At 39.0% G+C, this 21,791-nt stretch overlaps 2 protein-coding genes across 4 annotated transcripts; one reads left to right on the top strand and one right to left on the bottom strand.

Moving 5' to 3' along the window:
- The first annotated feature begins 791 nt into the window (after nt 1-791).
- On the top strand, nt 792-7,711 carry zp3d.2 (zona pellucida glycoprotein 3d tandem duplicate 2). Its single transcript, XM_057045216.1, has 8 exons — nt 792-1,842; nt 2,000-2,115; nt 2,203-2,306; nt 2,426-2,600; nt 2,721-2,826; nt 3,409-3,497; nt 4,811-4,884; nt 7,359-7,711. Exons 1-8 carry the CDS (start codon nt 1,369-1,371, stop codon nt 7,691-7,693), a joined length of 1,473 nt encoding a protein of 490 aa, XP_056901196.1. The 5' UTR covers nt 792-1,368; the 3' UTR covers nt 7,694-7,711.
- Nucleotides 7,712-8,087: 376 nt separating this feature from the next.
- Nucleotides 8,088-20,035, bottom strand: fli1rs (Fli-1 proto-oncogene, ETS transcription factor-related sequence). Of its 3 annotated transcripts, none has more exons than XM_057045217.1 (10): nt 19,860-20,035; nt 16,277-16,482; nt 15,299-15,465; nt 11,506-11,709; nt 11,043-11,120; nt 10,413-10,481; nt 10,221-10,283; nt 9,712-9,759; nt 9,404-9,490; nt 8,088-9,122 (listed from the first exon to the last, which is right to left on the bottom strand). In XM_057045217.1, the coding sequence occupies exons 1-10, from the start codon at nt 19,875-19,877 to the stop codon at nt 8,599-8,601; spliced, it is 1,464 nt and encodes a 487-aa protein (XP_056901197.1). In that variant the 5' UTR covers nt 19,878-20,035; the 3' UTR covers nt 8,088-8,598. The 3 variants fall into 3 exon arrangements, with proteins under 3 accessions (XP_056901197.1, XP_056901198.1, XP_056901199.1); XM_057045218.1 differs by lacking the exon at nt 19,860-20,035 and adding an exon at nt 19,327-19,687; XM_057045219.1 differs by lacking the exon at nt 9,404-9,490.
- Nucleotides 20,036-21,791: the final 1,756 nt, after the last annotated feature.

The following is a 21,791-nucleotide window of genomic DNA, read 5'->3' as shown; positions in this document are numbered from 1 at the left end:
TGCCCCTAGTGTCTCGATCTATCTATCTATCTATCTATCTATCTATCTATCTATCTATCTATCTATCTATCTATCTATCTGTCTGTCTGTCTGTCTGTCTGTCGTCTGTCTGTCTGTCTGTCTGTCTGTCTGTCTGTCTGTCTGTCTGTCTGTCTGTCTGTCTGTCTGTCTGTCTGTCTGTCTGTCTGTCTGTCTGTCTGTCTGTCTGTCTATAAACCTTTAATTATACTGCTACCTTTTGATGTGGTAAATTTATGTTGAAAGCCTTAGTACGCTATATTCATATATTTATTTTTTAAATAAAGATCGTGTTTGATAAATTAATCAGTCAATCTGTCTTTAAATATTCCTAAATAAAGATTTACTTAATGCGTCGAGAAACTGCCACCAACAAAGAACCAATAGGCGGCGCCATTACTAGTTTCCTTTCATTTAGGTCAGGGGTGCTCACATTTTTTCAGGATGCGAGCTACTTACAAAATGACAAAGTGATTCAAAGTCAAAGTGATCTACCCACTACAAAAATGCAAAACATCTAATTTTCAAATGTATTGAGGATTCTTTGTATGTACAATGTATGTTGATGTACCTTGCATAACCGAATGAGCCAATTTTGCAAAACACACATAATAATTAACTATCAACATTTTTTTGTAATTGTCTGAGTTTACTTTAATGACTTGCACTGAATTGAATCAGCCAGGGATGCATAGTCCGGACAGCAGCTGCTGACAGCCAGTCTCAAGCACACTTCCAAATGTTCATCAGTCATGGTGGAACGTATTTGGATTTAATAATCTTCATGTACTTAATAATCTTCAACGCACTTCGAAAATGACATCGTGAAAGAAGTCCACCTCCCATTCTGTATGAAAGTGATATGTTTTTGTCTTCTTAATTGGTCCCGCTCCCTCATTCATTTTGATGACCATAAGCTTTAGCGATGGCTTAAAATCAGAGGTAATTCGCTGAATAGCTGAGCGCTTCTGACTGGTTGCCCTGTATGTCAATCAAGTAACGGGATTGATGATAGGCTGACATCGTACATTCTGCGGCACTGAGCGCCGTTGTTTGCGCTTGATTGGTCACCTGAATTTCAAATTCAGTTGTCATCTAACTGGCTGCCCTGTATATAAATCAAGTGATGAGTTAAATGATAGGCTGATATTTTTTAATGCCACGATGCGATCGACCAGTACTACCTCCGCGATCGACCGGTAGATCGCGATCGACGTAATGAGCACCCCTGATTTAGGTGGACAACAGGTGACTTTGATTAAACCAAATGCGAGAACGTTTCTTTGACTTGACTTCAACGACACACTTTATTATATAGATTACACTTTTTTGAATACGTCTTCCGGGACTATGGTTATCGTATCACTGTTTTTATTATTGCCGATGTTGACTTCCGCTCACGGAGAAACAAATCCATCATCTGAAGATAAAAAAAAATGGGCAATAAGGGAAGTTTCCCGAAGAGAAAACCCGACGCTGCCACCGCCATACCTGCACCTTCCAGTGTTTGTGGACTCACAGATGCTGGTAGACAAGGAGCACTTTTCGCCAGCCAGAGGGACTGGTCAGGAACCTTTACCTGAACAGGTTCGGGAAATCCTGCTCCCGCTTTTGAATACGATAACAATCGGTCCGCCCACAGATTCAGGTGTTCCCGTAAAAGTTTCGTGCAGGGAGAAAACAATGGTGGTGCGAGTGCACAGGAGCATTCTGGGCAGTGGTCCACATCTGCACGTCAAACTCGGAACATGCCACGCCAATGAATACAGCAAAGATTACCTCTATTTTGAATATGACATTGGCATGTGTGGAACCAAGCGCACGGTGAGGTCAAATTATAGTTGTGACACAGGATACATCTAGTACAGTCATGTTTTTCTTCCAAATTAACCCTCCATCTTCTACTGCATGTTACAATTGTTTCTTTCGTTTGCCATGCCACAGACTGTCGTTTTTATTGTATACCTGTGGTTCCCCCCAGGTAACTAATAACCAAGTAGTCTATATAAACACGCTAAAATATGACGTACCAAAGATTCAAGGACCAATCAGGCGAGCCGTCTCTTTTACCATGTCTGTTGCATGTTATTTTAACAGGTAAGCTATTGCATATTATTGTTGCAGATAAAACCAAAAATCCTCTTGCTAATTCTGTTTTTTTTGTTTTTTTAAATTTGCCTTTAGATACCTGTATACCTACAAAATTGGCTACACTCCCAAGATGGAGATTCAAAAGGTCTTTAAACCTTTGAAGAATGTGGTACAATTCATTTTGACTCCACTGAATGGTACAACATGGATGATCATTCCTTACAGATTTCTTAGCTAAAAACATATCTTGTTGTTGGTTACATTCTTTATTAAACAGATATTACTGATCTCTGACTGTTTCTTTTTTCATTTTCAGCTCAATGGGAGAGGCTTTCTCCACCTGGACAGTATGTTTTGGGGATGCCCATGTATTTTCAGGCTGAAGCGTCACCTATTTCCCAAAATGAAAGACTTTACATCCACCTTTGTTATGCAACCCCAGAAAAATCCTACAGTTCCTCTCCTCAGTTTCCAGTGGTGAACAACTCTGGGTAAAACACCTCTCAATCTTATTAATACACTGTCATTTAGTATTATGTAGAAAAAAAGACTACTGCATTTAAAAAATAATTGTATAATTTGATATTTGGATTTCTACTCCCATTTTAAAGGTGTATGGTTGAAAGCAAAGACAACCATTCCAGATTCATCCTATACAAAAATAACATTGTACGGTTCTCTGTGGATGCTTTCTTGTTCAAGGGAATATCTCACAAGGTGAGTCACAAAGAACAAAAGATTGATTGATTGATTGATTGATTGAGTACTTTATTGATCCCTTTAGGGGGTGTCCATCAGGGAAATTAGCATCTCCAAAAAAACGTACAGCACTGTACAAAATTACCCACCACCATTACACACCATTAAACCTATTAAATATAATAAAAATAGAATAAAATAAGAAATAAAATAGAATAAATTAAAAATAGAATATAAATATAAAAATGTAAATAAATGAATAGATGGATGAATGAACTGAATGACTAGATGTCACAGTATCATGTTATTCCAGTGTTATTCCAGTCCTTCTGTTGGCCCTACTCCCCCCCAGTGAGGAGTTGAACAGTCTGATGGCTCGGGGGATGAATGAGTTCCCCAGTCTGTTTGTCCTGAACTTGGGGAGGCGCAGCCTCTGGCTGATCAGGCTTCTCTGGCTGTGGATGACAGTGTGCAGAGGGTGGCGGACATTATCCATGATAGGACAAAAGGATCACATTTCAACATCTTTGTCGCTGTCTTTACCAAAAGTGGTTATTTTATTGTTCATGTACTCTTCTGTGCTACTGTGTTCGTTGCTAGCGTCTCTACATGCACTGCAGCATGAGTGTAGACTATTCTACCCCAACGCCCACAGCCAAGTCCTGCAACTATGACAGCCACACTGGAAGGTAAGATATTTTTGTTTTACATTTATGATTTCCAACTACACTGTACAAAATGTCATTGTAGCAACGCAAAATGATTCTCAGTAGTTTGTGTGGCCCCCACATGCTTGTACGCATGCCTGACAACGTTGGATTTAGGTCAGTTGAATGTGGGGGCCAGTCAATGGTATCAATTCCTTCATCCTCCAGGAACTGCCTGCATACTCTAGCCACATGAGGTCGGGCATTGTCGTGGACCAGGAGGAACCCAGGTCCCACTGCACCAGCGTAGGTTCTGACAATGGGTCCATGGATTTCATCCCGATACCTAATAGCAATCAGGGTGACATTATCTAACCTGTAGAGGTCTGTGCGTTCTTCCAGGCATATGCCTCCCCAGACCATCATTGACCCACCACCAAACCGGTCATGCTGAATGATCTTGCAGGCAGCATAACATTCTCCACGGCATCTCCAGACCCTTTCACGTCTGTCGCATGTGCTCAGGTTGAACCTGCTCTCATCAGTGAAGAGCACAGGGCACCAGTGGCGTAGTTGCCAATTCTGGTGGTCTATGGCAAATCCCAATTGAGCTCTACGGTGCCGGGCAGTGAGCACAGGGCCCACTACAGGATGTTGGGCCCTCAGGCCACCCTCATGGAGCCTGTTTCTGAATGTTTGGTCAGAAACATTCACACCAGTGGCCTGCTGGTCATTTTGTAGGGCTCTGGCAGTGCTCATCCTGTTCCTCCTTGCACAAAGGAACAGATACTGATCCTGCTGAGGGTTTAAGGACCTTCTATGGCCCTGTCCAGCTCTCCTGGAGTAACTACCTGTCTCCTGGAATCTCCTCCATGCTCTTGAGACTGTGCTGGGGACACAGCAAACCTTGCAACGGCACGTATTGATGTGCCATCCTGGAGGAGTTGGACTACTTGTGCAACTTCTGTAGTGTCCAGGTACCGCACCATGCTATCAACAGAGATGTTGATCCAAGCCAAATGAATAACTACAGCAGGAGAAAGTCAGTAAAAAATCAGCCAAAAGAGATGAGGCGGGAAAAAAGTTATCAGTGGCCTCAACCTGGAAAGCCATTCCTGTTTTGGGGGCTGTCTCATTGTTGCCCCTCTGATTTTACTTGTTTTTGATTTCATTAACAACAAAGCAGCAGAAACTGATTAACAACCCCCTCTGCTACTTAACTGACCAGATCAATATCCCAGAAGTTTGACTGATAGGTTCCTATACTCTGAAAAAAAAAAAGTGTTCCTCAAATTTTTTTGAGCAGTGTATTTGCTGAACAGTGAGAATAATATTTTTTATAAAATTTTCTTCAGATGGGTTGAGCTCCACGGATCAGAGTCGGTATGCACCTGCTGTGACTCCATCTGTATCTCTTCTGCCTCCACAGGTCAGTCTTTCAATTATTCAAAAACTTTCCTATCATTATTTACTTTTTTTTTTTTTTTTTTAAGTCAAATAGATGTGAATTTGTTTCAAGTCAGAGTCAGATACTGTGCCATTTGCAGACAAGAGACCACATTAGAGGATTTGCAAGAGCTCAAACAGAACACTTAGACAGCATTGTTTAAACCTGTAATAATACAATAAATAGAGAAACATTGACAAAGTATAGGTCGACAGACACCTAGGAAAATTACCGGAGTCTGAAATACACTACCAGCTGCATAACGCTAGTGCCTTCAGGCATCGATTGACTGACCGAGTGCATGAGTATAATTTAACATGCATAAAATGAAGTGCACAATTTTAAGTTGTTTAGGCTACATACAGCACTAGGAAAGGGACAGCTTATATGCCTGGAGGACGAACATTTGTTCACGTGATACTGCCCGATGGGAGAGGAATGAATAGAGCAGTGGCAAGGTGACCAGTGGGGTCGTTTTCAGTGTTTAAGGCACATCGCAGAAGCCTGGTGCTGTAGGTGACTTCAAAATCTGGCAGGTCAACACCAGAGGTTGGACAATTCTGTTCAGAGAGTTTAAAGTGAATTCCTTTAGTTTTTCTTTGGAGATATTTTTTAATAACAATGCTGTTATTGAAATGCCCGGTCAGATTTTTGATGATAGTAAGACCCAGAAATTTACAATGAAAGAGAGAGAGAGATGACTAAAGTCTATCACAATCTCCTTTGTTTTGGAAATATTTAATATTATATCATTGTTCACCTCCACTTAATTAATTATTTTGAATGGAGGAAATTTCTAATTAAAATTTCTAATTGAATTTAACTGCCTGGCCAATCATTTCCCATCAATTAAAAGGTCACAAACTCTAATACTAACCTCGCCAGTTAATTCACGGCATTGTCATCTTGGAATTTGCCTGTGTCCTGATGGAAGAAAAAAATGCATTGATGGAATATTCTGGTCATTTAGATAATTTAGGTAATCAGTTGACCTCATTCTTTGGGCAGATAATGTTGCTGGACCTAGGCCTGACTAACCCAGCTAATAGTACTGCCCCACAGGCTTATACAGTGGGCACTAGACGTGACAAATGCATCAAATTCATCTGGATTCAACAGTCGTTTCTTTATGCTCCCTACCAAATCGAACCCTTTGCTTCAGTGATTAGTGGTTTCTTAAGGCTGCACAGTTGTTCAGTCACCATCGCTGAGTTTCCTTTGCATTATGCATGTGGAAATGCTCTTACTTTCATGATTAAACATCACCCTGAGTTCTACTGCTGTTTCTGTGATGTGATTTCATCAAACATTTAATTGATCGCCAGTCATGATCATTGAGGATGTTTTCTTGGCCACGTTTCTTCCTTGAAGACAATGGTTTCCCATTCCCCATCCAGTTTTTAATAATGCGTTGGACAATTCTTAACTAAATTTTAGTAGCTTATGCAATCTCATTTGACGTTTTATGTGCAGTCCAGCATCTTTTCCGTGACCAGAAATGTGTATTTTGACATGGTTGGTTAACAAATAAGAAGCTACTCATTGCATCAGTTGGGCTTAAATAACTTATTTCCAACTGAAAGGTAATTGCTCTTGCAGTAATTATCCAAAAGGATGCGCTTACCTATTTTCTTAGTGTTTTTTGACAAGACTATTTAATAACTATTTTTGTTCCCTTGTGCATGTTGAGATAATCATCTTCCTGATAACTGTTGTTTAAACCTAATTCGGGTCATGGGGTGTTCTCAGCCTCTGGGAGAGATCGTCAATTGATCATAAGGGACCCACACTTGACTTCTTAGAAAAGTTGTATTTGGAGTACTCATGAGAACCTATACAGACACATGCTCGGAAAGCACAACATCCACAGGCTGCAAAACCATACAGCAGATTAATGTTTGCATTTCCATGATGCTAAGTACAACAGCACAACATTTTAAATTTAGCATTAATATATTTTATCTTTCATCACATACCAGTAATTTCATTGACTTTTGTTCATGTGTGAAATGAAAAAAAACATCTCCAACATAAAATTCACATACAAATCCCTGCTACTCATCAATCAATCAATCTTTAGCATCTGTTACGATCAAAGTTGTCTCTAGGCACTTTCCAGAATCCCAGGGCCTGACCCCCAACAAGCAATAGTGGCAAGGAAAAACTCCCCTTTAACAGGAAGATACCTTGAGCAGGACCAGGCTCATGTAGGGGGACCGTCCTGCTGCTGGCTGGCTGGGTAGAGGGAGAGAAGAAGGGGGGAGGACAGGTAGAGGAAAGAATAGGCAGAGATCATCGAGATACATTCATAGTACAAGCTGCTGGTATAAGAGTAGAGTGGGTCAGCAGGGTCGGAGGTCAGCAGGTCAGCGTACAGCGTAGAACTCAAGTATCTTTATTCTGTCATGCATCCTGTCAAAAATAAAATCTAATATGACATCTCAACTTTCTTCCAGTGGCTGAAATGATCAGCAGCAAGTCATTGACGGTAAAGTCTGAAGTGAAATTTATATCCCCAAAGAGGACAACTATTTCCACCACCATCAGTAGCACTACAACAACAGTCCAACCGCAGTCTACCAAAAAAAAGACTCCCTGGAGAACAATTCTCCAACCTACGGGGACTTTGGAGGCTATAGTGGACAAGCTGGACAACATGGTGACAACTTTGGAGTGGCCTGAAAATGGAGAGGCAACAATGATTAAAGAAGTAGAGCAGGCAGAAATGAATGTGAAGGAGATCACAATGCCTCGCACAATATTTGAGGATATTTTTGTGTTTGATCAATAAAGCTCACATTTAATAGTCTTTGTTTTAAACACTTATTTCTCACCAAGCTCACAGAAATAATGTCCAAGTTGTGAAAATAGGTCAAATCTCTCTTTTTGAGAAGGTTCTACAGCAAAGACAACCCAGGTGTGGTTAACTGGGTCTGAGTCTAAGACCTCCTAAGGTCTTTGCTTTTACCTCAAAACTAATAAGTTATTTCATATTAATTTGACAAATGATCAAATTTTGTGAAAAAAATATTTTATTACCCCATAGACAGTTATTCAAACAAATTGTAGCCAGGCCTAAATTGATTTGTTATGAAAGTGATATCAATCTTCTCATTTACATAGTGTTCTCTGGCCATGTGAAACATTTAAAAGGGATCATGTTTATCAATGAATGAAAGAAATGCTGCTCTTGGAAATTTTTGTTTTTATTTTATTTTTGGAACAAGCATTTATCATTTAATAGCTTTACATCCAGAATAAATGTTATATTGCTACATTGAAAGTCTTAATTTACATAGTTTCCTTTACAAATATTTGGTCAGTAAATGTGAAGCGGATTTGACCTATTAAGAACAAACATATGTTATTCAATCATAAATGCTAAAATGAATGCCTTTATCAAAGTACTATCTAACAAATATTAACACTTACAAAATAACATCAGGTTCATAATGACAACAATATAAATGAACAGTATATTCATGAAAATCTTGGCAAGAATATATCTTTTCTTTTCAGTATGAGTAAATATGAGTTGATTCAGTCTCGTTTTGTCAATTTTTTAAAGCAACAATAAGAGACATCATTATAATGCCCTGTGGAAATAGACTGTAGCGTCATATCGACCTTGGTTTGGACAGGGTTCAGCTGGTCCATATGTACGTTTGTGTCCATTATGAAAAGCCTTTTTTTTTCTCAGTAGTATGAGCTCAGGTGAGAGTGGGTGCTGGGATGCCTGGTCATAGCTGAACCTGGGTAGATAGGGCTGTTGGTTGAGTTCCAGTAGGTTGATGGGGGGGCAAAGAAATTGCCTGGGGAGACGGGGAGTGGTGATGGGTGGCCACCCATGAAGTTCATTTTGGGTTGGTGGCTATGGTAGGGCTGAAGATAAGATACATCTGTTTGGTACTTTACAATCGCTCCTTCTGCTGGGTGGTTCTGGTGAGCCTGCGAGATGCCCTGGAAGTCAAATTTGTAAGCGTAGCGTTTGCCGTGCACCTTTGTCATGATGTTCTTGTCGTAGTAGTAGCGAAGAGCACGGCTTAGCTTGTCATAGTTCATGTTTGGCTTACTCTTGCGTTCACCCCAACGCTTTGCCACCTCATCTGGGTCTGTCATTTTGAACTCGCCATTGGTGCCCTCCCATGTAATTATACCAGAGTTGTTGCTGTCAGACAGCAGCTCCAATAGGAATTGCCAGAGTTGGATCTGCCCTGAACCTGGAAAATCAAGAGGAGTTATGAAATCGTCTGCTGAATTTATGGTTTGACATTAAGCAAATACTGTATATCAACAATAGCTTTGACTGTGCAGGAATTATAAATGTGAGAAAGTTGTCTAGAACTACTGTATCTGATGATTCCAGCAACTTCACCTAGCTTCCATTACCCTGCAGTTACGCTGCATCTCAGACACATTGATTTTATGTAGTTTTCTCTTAAATGTGACCTTTTCACTGTGTGGTTTGGAAAAAGTGGCTAACATCAGGGAAGAAACCTACCCACAGGCCTGTGAGCGCTGGGGTCAGGGAGCTTGAATGAAGTTTGTTTGCCTGTTCGGGTCTTGGATGATGTGAGGACTTGGTCTTCTGTGAGAAAACAGTAGGGCAAATAATCATTGGGTGAGAGGGAGGCCTGATTTGCGTTAACTAAAAATTGCAGTTTTGAGGACAAAACAGGTGTTGCTTGATATTAACACCATTTTGGAAAGGTAGCAAGTGTGTCAGCCTTTTTTTAAATCATGTGTCCCACAGTGTAAAGGCCTCATTTATGTCTTCTTGTTTAAATTTGCATTGGTTGAGATTCTTACCTGGGTTGGCTAGTTGACTGCTAAGAGGGCCTAATGTCTGATATGGATCTGTAAAGTAGTAAGGAAAAAAAAACACATAAAATTGCATTTCATGATTTCTCCTCATAATCAAGTTAAAACCAAATGTTCCTTTTAGCATGGCATGGGGGTTCTGGGTTGAATCGCTGTGTGTTCTCTCTGGGTACTCCATGTTCATCCAAGCAGTCCAAAGATATGCATTTGGAGGATAGATGAACTGGTAAATTTAAATTTATGTTGTGATTTTTCAGATGGGTGACTTGTTTTCTTTTTTTAAATGTTGCATCATATTACTTGGTCAAACTTTTTAAAATGTTAAGAGTCAGAGTTGTCTATATTTGACTCTTAGCATAAATGGTTGTTTTTAATGTTAGGTTGAGGAAAAATTGGTTCTGGGAGTTTTAATGGTATTTTACCTGGTATTATAGCTGTAACTGCTGTAACTACAGGTTCTGAATGGTTCTCCTATAATGTAACAATGTTGTTCATACCTGGAACAATCCGTGGGGCAGAATCAGTTACTCTGGTGCTGTTTTGGTGCTCCATGGACGGACCTTAAAGTTAAACAAGAAATGCTTACATTCGGCCTTGTGAAGGAAAAGAGGCTATTCCTATGGTAACAGTGATTTTTATTAAGCTTAAACTAACATCAGAATTTTGGCTTTCATTCTGTATAAATTTACCTTTTGACACTGTAGTCACAGTATTAGCTGGCCAGTTGTTTCTGCGGCTAATTTCATCAAAACAGCTCTCTGCACATATTCACAAACACACCAATGGAGAGATTAGACTAGACAATCTTATTCCTGTGGCAAAAAGAAACCTTGAAGTGGACAGTGCAACCAAAGCAGGAAGGAAGTCAGTAAACAGAGACCAGGACTACACAATTCTGCAGTTCTGCAGCTAACCTACACTTTCTTGAGCATATGGCTTTTTGTTCAGACTACTTGTGTCACCAGAAGATTGTGAATTGTGTACCAAGATCAAGACCCACTCCCCATTTCCTGCACCGGTGCAGCTGTTTCCTGTCTAAAACTGGCTGTTGTGTTTTGGACTTTGGTCAACGTTTTGCCATCTGAGGTCAGTGTTGTGCCAAGATGTTCCTACGATGTTGAGTAGTCTTTTTTGTTTTCTTATAAGTGTGAGAAAACACAGGTGTCACTTACACCTTTAATGCTAAACAGGTGCCTTCCTGCAAAATACGGTTTCTCAACATGGTGAGTCTGCGGTATTAAAAGAGAAAATACTTGGGAAATGTAGCAGATTTTAGACCCCTTAAAGGCAAAAGGTGTAAAGACAGTTTTCAAGCTCACCTGCTTTCACTTGTAGTCTGGGCTGTTGTGGCGGTATGTTGTTGGTGGGAGTTGTGGAGTATGAGAAGGTGGGACTGCCTGGGGAAAAAGTAAACTATGTAATTAAAATCATATATCCAGGCTTTTTAGTGTTTATGACGACATGGAAAAGTGACTTTGAACTCTTTACGGAAATTGGCTGCCTATATAGGAATGAAGTGAATGATTCTCTTTTAAACATTAGTGAATTGAAATCATAGTTTTGTCCCAAATTTGTGTTATTTAATCACCTTTTGCCTTCCCAAGAAATTAGCTTGACAGTTAAAAAATAGTGATGATTTGAATTGTTACTTAGTAAAAAGTGATTTTATGCTAAGAATGGTAAATGCTGAAATAAAGTAATAGCAGACCTTTTGTGGCTGCCACAACAATAATAAAATCATAATACTTTTAAAGCAGCAGGAATAGATGGGACAGGACTTACTCTGCCTGAGGTAGTTGAGGTGTGAGAGCAAAATGTCGGCATTGTATGCTGATGTAAGACGCATCATGTCGTCCTTGGTCATTTTGCATAGGGCTTTGCCATCCAGAGCTTGGAAGAGCATGACATCTACCTCCTCCAGGACATACTCCTTGATGGCCCAGTCTAGCCACTGTCGCACGTGGTCCTGTGTCCAAACTTCAGGATCTGATGAGGAAGAAATGTTTTAGGTGGTTTAAACTTTGTGGCTGAAAGAGGTCTTCATAATACTACTAACAGGCAGAAGATACTACAAACTTATCTTTTCTACAGAAGTCTTAAATTACCATTTAATGTCCCTTTAAATCCCCAAATGAGTATAATGTTTTTACTTAGGAATAAGATCAACAAATTTTCAGTGCTGAACTTAAATATTCATAGCGGGATGAAATTTCAACAGTTTCACATGTGTAGCTGATGTATATATGAATGTATGTGATATTTTTAGATAGTGAAAAGATATATTATATAAGATATATATATATATATAAAATCTCTTCCTCGCCCTCCTGGGCGGTGCCTCCTTCCTTCAGACTCGGGTCCTCTACCAGAGGCCTGGGAGTCTGAGGGTTCTGCGCAGGATCTTGGCTGTTCCAAGGACTGCGCTCTTCTGGACAGAGATCTCTGATGTGGTTCCTGGTATCTGTTGGAGCCCCTGCCCCTAGTGTCCTGATCACCACTGGGACCACTGTTACCTTCATGCCCCACATTCTCTCTATCTCCTCCTTCAGCCCTTGGTACTTCTCCAGCTTCTCGTGTTCCTTCTTCCTGATGTTGCTATCACTCGGGATATATATATATATTATACTATAATATATACTTGGATCGAGGACTACCTGACAGGTCGACCACAGTTTGTGAGACTGCGGAGCTGTGTGTCCGACCCCCTGATGAGCAACACAGGGGCTCCCCAAGGAACTGTGCTCTCCCCCTTTCTGTTCACCACCTACAGAGCTGACTTCTTGACTTCTTCAGAAGTACTCGGATGGCACAGTCATAGTCGGATGTGTGGAGAATGGACAAGAGGATGAATACAGGGACCTTGTGGAGAGTTTTGTTAGGTGGAGCAGGGAGAACCACCTGCAGCTCAATGTGTCCAAGATGAAGGAGATGGCGGTGGATTTCAGTAAAGGCAAGTCCCCACCCTCCCCAGTCTGCATTAGTGGGAAAGATGTGGAAATAGTCCCACTTTACAGGTTCCTGGGTGTTCAGCTGGACAATAAACTGGAGTGGTCCACAAACACCAATGCTGTCTACAAGAAGGCCATGAGCAGATTCTATTTCCTCAGGAGACTCAGGTCCTTCAGTGTTTGCAGCAGGATGCTCCACATGTTCTACCAGTCTGTCATGGCTAGCACCATCTTCTTTGCTGTAGTGTGCTGGGGAGCAGGCATTAAAGCAAAGGATGCCAACAGACTCAACAAACTCATCAAAAAGGCAGGGTCTGTTGTTGGCTGTAGACTTGCAAACTTGGATGAGGTGGTGAGGGACAGGATAGTGTTGAAACTGCGGACAATCATGGACAATCCCTCCCACCCCCTCCATAACACAGTGGACAAACTGAGAAGCAGCTTCAGCAACAAACTCCCGAAGCCTCGCTGCTCTAAGGAACGGTACAGGAAGTCATTCCTGCCGTCCGCCATCAGACTCTATAATTCATCTTAACCCAGCCAATAACAATAATTGTCTAATGTTAATGTTGTAATTTTATTTCTATTTTATTCTATATTTATGTATATATGCTTATAATGCTTATAATATGTATATATATATATATTCTTATAATATATGCTGTATACAGTATATGCTTATAACGTTCTAATCTTATTTGTATTTATTTATTCTATTTCTATACTTTGTAAATACAAAACCTACACAGTTATATTAATCCACGTTAGGCTGCTACTACAATTCAATTTCCCTACGGGGATGAATAAAGTACATCTTGAATCTTGAATATATATATAAACTGCTTAAAGATATTTACCTTGATGATATAAATGATTCGTGAATGAACATGATTGGTTTGTAGACTACAAAGTACTGATGCCAATATTAACATTTTCATTATCTCAGTTTGAAAAATGAAGGTAAATAATCAGCAAAATAATTTTTACTTTCTTTCCATTCTGTTCACTTTGTTACATAAAAAAATGCAGTTTGTGTTTCAAATTCATTGCAAAATTTCAAAACACTTTCATTACAAACGAACATTTAGGGATAAGGGAAGTGGCAACACTGATGGTGGGAAAATCATGAGTCTAACAATTTTTGCCCCCCAAAAATGTAGCTACAATTACAAACAAACTGTATTAATGGAAGTATTCCATTAATACATACATTTTATTCTTTAAAAAATTAATATTGTAAATGAATTCTACATCTAAATAACAGATACATGTATGTTTTCCCATATAAAACCCCAGGCATTAGAAGTTACATTTTATTTTATTTTATTTTTTTAGCAATATATCAGTTTACAAAGAAATCCATCTCAATATTTTTCTGCTTTAAGAAACTGTGGATCAATAGCACATGTAGTAATTTCACGTCTACAAATGGTTTGTCTGTCAATGGGGATGTATAATATAACCCCCAAATGAGCTGACTTCCAGTATCAAACAATAACCCTGAATTGCCCGTAATATTAAGCAGGAGCTTGAGTCACCACACCCTCAGATTTTGTCTTTGTTTAACCCATGCTGCTGTGACGCAACATCCGAGTATTATGAAGTAGAAATACTCAGTGCTATTGACAAACGCGTGGAATCTTGTTGGTGTTCACAGGCCTTGATTTTAAATTGGCTCTTGAATGTCTGTGGGGAATCATGTAAAGTAGGAAACTTCTCAGCTGTGACTCACTGAAATATACCATAGACATATATAGGTCTCAGATTCTGAACATTGTCTTCAACTTTTCAACTAAATTTTTGGTCTCCTGAAATACTGAATTGAAGTAAAAAGAAATATTTAAACTATTTGGAGAGCATGTACCATTCTGTCAATGATTTTTTTGTTTATCTTAGAAAGAAAAAGGCAACTTCTTTGTACTCTCAGTTTAGCTGTTGCAAAATGGAAAAAAAAACCAAAACCTGGCAGGTTTTATGTACCGGTATGTGACACAATCCAGACTGTCACATTACACCCCAAAGTCAAACCTATGAAAAGAAATACTGCGGTGTCTTTGTGGAAGATCTGTCCTGCTTTTTTGTTAAATTTATGTTCAGAAGATATTATACTATTGGAATATGCAGAAATAATAATTAGTATACACCTATTAGATTTCAACTTTGTAGCATTATAGTTAGGCAATTACCATGGATGTTGGTATTTTCAGTAACTGTGCAACGCTTGTAAGACTGACTTACAAAGTTTGACCAATAACAGTTTTAAAGAGCCAAAGTGTATATGAATGTCTAATTAATGGTATTTCAGAAACAGGAAAAAGCATGATTAATTATATTCACAATACTTCATCGCAGGACTAGCCCCCGCCCACCCCCACCCCACCCCGGCAGTATTTATTGTCAGTGGCACAGTTAAATTTAGGCGTGACTTCATTCACTTAAATAGTATTTAAGTGCCTGTTTCGGTCTTGCACTTCAGAGTTTTAACCAACAAAAGGAGAAGTTTGGGGGGATGAAGAGTTACTGTTCATGTAAAAATGGTTATGCACATGCCCGGGGTGTACTAACTCTGAGGAAAGCATCTCATGATAGCTGATATTGGTGAAGAGTGATTGAGTGACTCAGCTAACCTGCTGGAACAATGACTCTTTTCTCCTCTGTGCCACTGTTGGATGGGGTGGTGGTCTGCGGGCTGATTCGGGGATCTGGATACGAGGGCTGATATACCATCGGGCCACTATCGCTGCTCATGTGTCTGGAGCGCTTGGTGACACTGCAGTCCACAGGGGACTCACGGCTAGCACACAGAAGAAAGCATCAGGTCATTATTGAGCAGAAGGCTGTGGAAATGTAAAGGGCATTCATTCAACTAAACATGTTGTTATGCTAACACATTTTTAGTGATAGCTCTAACATCTGCATTGAAACCAGTGGGTTGATTTTTCATCTTTGGTAATATACTACAGATTTCAGTTTCAGCCTGGTGCAACTTTATTTCCTCTTTATTGAGTAATTTCTTAAAGCAGCATCTCAGAAAAAAAATTAAACAGCACCACCTTCTTCTGCTGCATGTAAAACAAAAGATTTATATTTAAAGGTAAATATACATTTATGACATATATTAATATTAATCTGAAATGTTAAAATGTATGACAAATCTATATTTATACCAAAATAAATTTTAATTGTTAGAGATCTTATGCAAATGTTACTGTCTTGCTGTGCTGTCATCTTTTGTATATATTTTTAAATGCATCAATCAATCCTAAGTTGATTTGATTTATTTTTACTTTTATATCAGTATTAAAATAAACTAAAAATGGCAATAGAGGTGGTATAAATGTAGTCATAATTTAATATAATGACTACATTTTATGAAATATGAAATTCAGAATGTAATCTTTATTTGCATTTATTATTTATTTATCTGACAGGTGGCTTCAAACATGAACTGTTTTTAAAATTCTGATTTAAAAACACGATGCTTCCTTCATGATGATAATGATAAATTGCCGCAGTCTTCTGGGAAATTTTAGGAATACTGACATTTTCAGTCAGATAATCCGAGGATGTGTGCTCCCTTGTGGTCCTAACTTGTTCTGACTCACCCTTTCCCATTGAGATGTTCGTTTCTTTTTCCAGGATTTTGTGCCATTGGTCCCACCCACTCTGTCTCATTTGGCTGAGGACTTGATTTAGACGCCTGGCTAAATGCTCCAGACGATGTCATCTCAGTCTTCATATGCATAACTTGGCCAGTGGGGTATGTGGGTTCAAATATTGGGTGTTCCTCACTCACCACCGACAGAGCTTCCTGTACAACATGATGACAGCAGTCACTTTGTTAAATGTTAGATATGTTATATATGTTCACAATAGCTGGAAAAACTTTTACATACAGTATGTGACACCAGCTAACATATAGAGTCAAACAACCATTCATTCTAACATTTACAACTGCTGTAAAGTCAATTTAAGTGTCAACAATTCAGCTATTACCTTGTCTATATGTATACATACATACATACATACATACATACATACATACATACATACATACATACATACATACATACGTGTGTGTGTGTGTTATTTTGTATATTATTCCTCAGGAACAAGAGGTTAATTTTTATCAAAGCTGTTTTGACAGGAACATGACATAAACATTGGCTACTTTTACTATGTAAAATGATAAGAATTATAATATTATAACATTTAGAAAATATGTAGCATTCAAAATAGAGTGTAAAGGCAGTCAGGATTCTAATCTTAAGAACATCAGTAAGCTTTACCACAGCTTTATTTTGTCGTTAGCATTGGTGTTATCATGGGGGAGGTGTGAGCTCAAGAGTCTAATCGAGATTTCAGTCAGTCTTCCTGTGTTCAATATTACAGCAAGGCCTTAAAACCCTCCCTGACATGGTACAATTCAGCCCACTTAGGAGGGCAAACTGCTCAATTTAACCGTAGCGCCTGTATGGTGGTGGTCTAAGTGGGAGCAAGTGCATGTTTGTTTAGAGGAGTCAAGCATTGTCTTTGGACCTCGTACGTCAGTGCTGTGCTTTTTCAGCAGTATACAGGAAACCTGACAGCCATGTGCAAAAGAACCTTTTGGCACAGGCCAAGGGAGAGGAAATGCTGTAGGAGGGGGCACAGTGTAAAAATATGGGTCATTTTAAAGCTGGAAAACAGGCCTTAAAGTCTGTGGTTAAGATGAGGAGGGATCACATACAGCAGAAGAACAGTATTGATCGAAGTGCTCCACTCACGTTGTGTTTTTCTCCTTTGGTTGGCCTACATGTTGTTCTTAACTCAAATGTTACCTAGGAACTGTCTACCACAACTATGCATAGGGGGCTAAACTGATAATACATTTACACTCAGGTTGATCTGAGCGTCTTGTTGCTTTTAAATGAGCAAGCAAATTGGCACAATATTGAAAGTTAAATCTGATGTATTCTGACTTAGTTCCTTTATACACATCTGTCATCCTTTTTAGAGCTTGATGAATGCTAATAAAATTTTATGTTGTATATTAATACTGTATATAAAATCAATGTTGGTTATTAGTCCATCTTATTATTCTAAAGCCAATTGTTTTGATCACCCTTGTGTTTATTTCTTCTTCATCTTCTGATTTCTTCATGCTTCTGTTCTATTGTATATCGTCTTCTACTTCATTAACTTAACTAACATCAGCAGCAGTTTTCTCCATGCAGAAATGAAACAGTTATTCTGTACTACAGCATGTCTCTTCTATAGTCACACACCAGCCTTGTCTTTGAGTTTGATACAAATATATTATGTATATGTGGCTTGATTGCGAAGGCCACAACTGACTTCCTGTTCAATGCCTTAGTCAGTTGCTCAGTGACACAAAACAAATGTATAAAAAAAACCACACACACGCATTTATGTAAAACACACACACACACACACACACACACACACACACACACACACACACACACACACACACACACTTGAACTGCAAAAATGGTATCTGAACTTTGGTTGAAATGAAGAATTTAGTGAAAACCTAAACTGCAGGACATTATTTTCAAAAATGTGGATGATTTGATCTTTCAAACACAAATTTAAATCATCACCCAGGGAAAGGGAAATTATCTGTATTTTTTAATGGAAAATAGTTTCTCTTAACCAGAAAACTCTTTTATACAACTGCGTGTTGCAAAGGCGTAGATCTAAGTGTGTTTTCTCTTGTCAGATATAAGAGGCAAAAAAAAGCAGAAGTAAAAGTGCCAAGCTGAGTTTGCAAAGGCCCGAGCAGCTGCGCTGTCGGTCTTTCTCTCTCTCTCGCTCTCTCTCGCTCTCTGCTGCAGAAACGGTGTGGTTTGCACAGCACGGAGGTACAAAGGCCTCTGCAGGCCGCAAGAGCAATCCCCAACATGGCCCCGGCTCTCCCTCTCTGACTTTTGTGGGCCTCACAAAGCCAAAGGGATGCACAACTTGGGTCAGTCCACTTCGACACACGGTGGCAATGCTTTGTTGTCTTTTCGATATTTTTTCGAGTTCACGGAACGGAAATATGTGCGGAAAGTTTGTGGTTTCAGACCGGAAGCCTGCAAAGTTCAGATAACGACACCTGACAAGTACAGCTATAAATTAAAACAAAAATAAACTCAAATACACAATCTGCTGCGATTGACTACAGAAAAACTGTCCAAATGTTTTTCAACAAGGAATCCTTCCCGAAGGATGTTTTGAAACAGCAAAACATGACTTAAAATAACAATAATAATAATAATAATGATAATAATGATAATAATAATGATAATAATAATAATGATGATAATAATAATAATGATAATAATAATAATAATAATCTGTTTTTTTCGATTTTTGTTTTTCTCCTCTAGCCCATTTCTATCCCGTTTGAACCTCAGGCCTAACTAAAGAAATTATAACTGGAAAATATGACAAGCGCGTAGGCTTACAACAATAGTTTTTATAGTTGTATTTTTTACTTAGGCTATTGTGGTTTACAGTATACTATAGATCTACCTTACAATGTGATTGTTGCCTTAATTTGGCATCAAAATTAAGACACGATATTAAAATATCAGCCTATTTGTCGGATAACATTGTGCATTTAATATAAATGATCTAGACTATAAAGACATATAGCAAGAAATACCAGTTATCTCATCGTAAACGGATCCTCCATCGCTTTAAAAAGAGATTTTCCTTTTCCCAGTCGGTCCATCGTGCCATCGTGTACACCTGTCTTGTGGGCGCCAATAAACTCCCGCATTCCTTCATCAACCTATTGTTTGCCATTAATAAAATGTAAAGCTCTCTGATATACAATACGGTCAGTCAGCTTAAGCTGTTCTAATTTTCGGTTCAAGGGCAGTGCGATCTTAACCCGATTAAAAGCAGAATTTAGTTTGGAAAAGTCGAAGAAACGTTCGCATTTTGCAATCCTCCTTTGCGCAAATACCCGGCCACCAATTAGTGTTTTTAGCCGACTGTATAGATGTAGTGGTTAGTTGTGTTATTATAGTCCACATACAACCACTAACGGGAAGGAAGAGGAAATTTTGTACAAGAAGGAAAGAGTGGGGAGCTCGCATCACCGCCTTCTCTCACTCAGACCTCTAGTGTGGGTGGCCGCCTGTCAGGCTCCCCGCTAACAACAGTTGCAGTAAAAAGCACCGAAATACTTACTTTTATCGTACAGTCCATCGTAGGAGCCTCGCACTTGTCATTTAGTCGTTTTTGTGGCTGTGGGCGTTATTTTTGTCTAGCCTCGAGTCAATGTGTGCAATTGTGCATAGAGTCTATGTCGCAAACCATTGCAGTTACAATATTTTGCTCAAAGACCATAACCGGATAGCAAGTCTCTCTCTCTCTCTCTCTCTCTCTCTCTCTCTCTCTCTCTCTCTCTCTCTCTCTCTCTCTCTCTCTCTCTCTCAAGCACGAAACTGGGAAGTGAAGTCACTGTTCACAGAAACCAACACGTTGCTACAAAGGGAAAAAAGCCAATTGTGTGTTTAGATGTGTTGTTGGCAAACGTTCATATGTGCATATTATTAAACCATAAAAATCTAGGGTTTTTTTTCTCGCGTTTAAATCACACTGCCTTTCAAAACAGTGAAAAGGTAAAAAAAAGGTAAAGAGGTTAAAACAATGCCAAGAAAAATACAAATAATAAGGAAGAGATGTTCAATTCGGATATATTCTGTAATAATATAAAACCAAAATGAACACTTGAGTTATAAAAGATAGATGCACCTTTAGTTTTAAAAAGAAGAGTTGACAGTGGAGCAAAGGTAACTAGGTAAAATATGCTCAAATGGGTTTTACTGAGTAAAACTAAATAGTGTCAGTTTATTTTATACTACTCCAAGCTGCTTATATCGTTTGATTATGACGTAAGTAGACTATTGTTAAGGTGTCGTTGTTGTGTGTGATCCAAAATTCTAAAATTAAAATCTGATCATATTATTTTGCAAATATATATAATACTTTGCACTAGACAGATGAGAACATTACTTCGCTTGACAGCCGCTGGTTTAGTTATTTAGTTGACTCCCGCCAACAGCTGCTTATTAAGTGACTGAGAGCATGAATTACCCCAACTCCTCGAATATATTGAGAATATTAGATTTATTTTTCCACTATATATAAAATCCACTCACTTTAACTGTCCGTGCACATTACTGTGTCCCTAGTTGCAAAACGAAGGTCAAATTCTTCCGAGGAAGTTGTTCAAAGCAGAAATTTGGATTTAGACTTTTGATTTTTATGAATAATATGACGGAGGTTTATGATTTTATTTGTGTTCTGGACGAGTCACGTGTTTTGTTAGCTTTCAGGGGGATTTGGCTCCTTTTGCACGCGACACGGTGTCATTAGGGATCCGTGTAAGTCCGTTATTTATCACCTCTCGTGCTGTAATTTTATCCCAGTTGTGGTCTTTTCAGGTTCCGAATCACGACTCACGTCTCCCACCGACGCGCACGATTTCACCCGGCTCCATTATTCCAGATGATGGTTGTGTGTGTGTGTGTGTGTGTGTGTGTGTGTGTGTGTGTGTGTGTGTGTGTGTGTGTGTGTGTGAGAGAGAGAGAGATAGAGAGAGATGTTTGTTTATATAAGGCCCTGGGCCTGGTCTTATCTGCTGCAGCCACTCATGCCGTGATTTCAGACTTTCTTCAGTGAATACTTGTGTTTTTTTTTACGGTCTATTGTTGCGGCAAATGGTTTCTAAAGATATCGAGATTTCCCCCTCAGCCAGTTTTTAAAAACAACCGCACTTCATATAGGCCTACACAGATGTTTTGTCAAATAATCCAATTGAAAGATATACAACAACTCACAATGTTGTTTCGCTTGCCACAATCAGACCATTTAAAAGAGTTAAATAGAATTTTTAAAGGAATTCACATTTTTGCCGAAACGAGGGGCAAACAAACCCCCAAAGGAAAATTGTGACATGGTCTTTCTGAAAGAATACCCAACACTGTTTCTGAGCATCTGGTAAAACACAACAGATTCAAAGTTAATTCTTTTTTTTTTCTTTGGCAGGGGGTATTTATGTGTGAGGATTCTCTGAAAACAATATTGATAGCCTATTTGAAACTAAGGTTTGTCGTA

Source organism: Takifugu flavidus, chromosome 10, assembly GCF_003711565.1.
Source record: "Takifugu flavidus isolate HTHZ2018 chromosome 10, ASM371156v2, whole genome shotgun sequence".
NCBI lineage: Eukaryota > Metazoa > Chordata > Actinopteri > Tetraodontiformes > Tetraodontidae > Takifugu > Takifugu flavidus.
Note: the sequence above shows the minus strand (reverse complement) of the source record. Positions and strands in the feature narration are given on the sequence as shown.

Coding starts and splice junctions, on each gene's coding strand:
- fli1rs (XM_057045217.1), bottom strand. Junction 15,466..16,276: donor GAACATCTCAATGGGAAAGG/GTGAGTCAGAAC, acceptor TCTGTGTGCTAG/CCGTGAGTCCCCTGTGGACT. Junction 10,482..11,042: donor CAGACTACAAGTGAAAGCAG/GTGAGCTTGAAA, acceptor GAATATGTGCAG/AGAGCTGTTTTGATGAAATT.
- zp3d.2 (XM_057045216.1), top strand. CDS start 1,369: ATGGTTATCGTATCACTGTTTTTATTATTGCCGATGTTGACTTCCGCT. Junction 2,827..3,408: donor TCAAGGGAATATCTCACAAG/GTGAGTCACAAA, acceptor GTTCGTTGCTAG/CGTCTCTACATGCACTGCAG. Junction 3,498..4,810: donor TATGACAGCCACACTGGAAG/GTAAGATATTTT, acceptor AATTTTCTTCAG/ATGGGTTGAGCTCCACGGAT.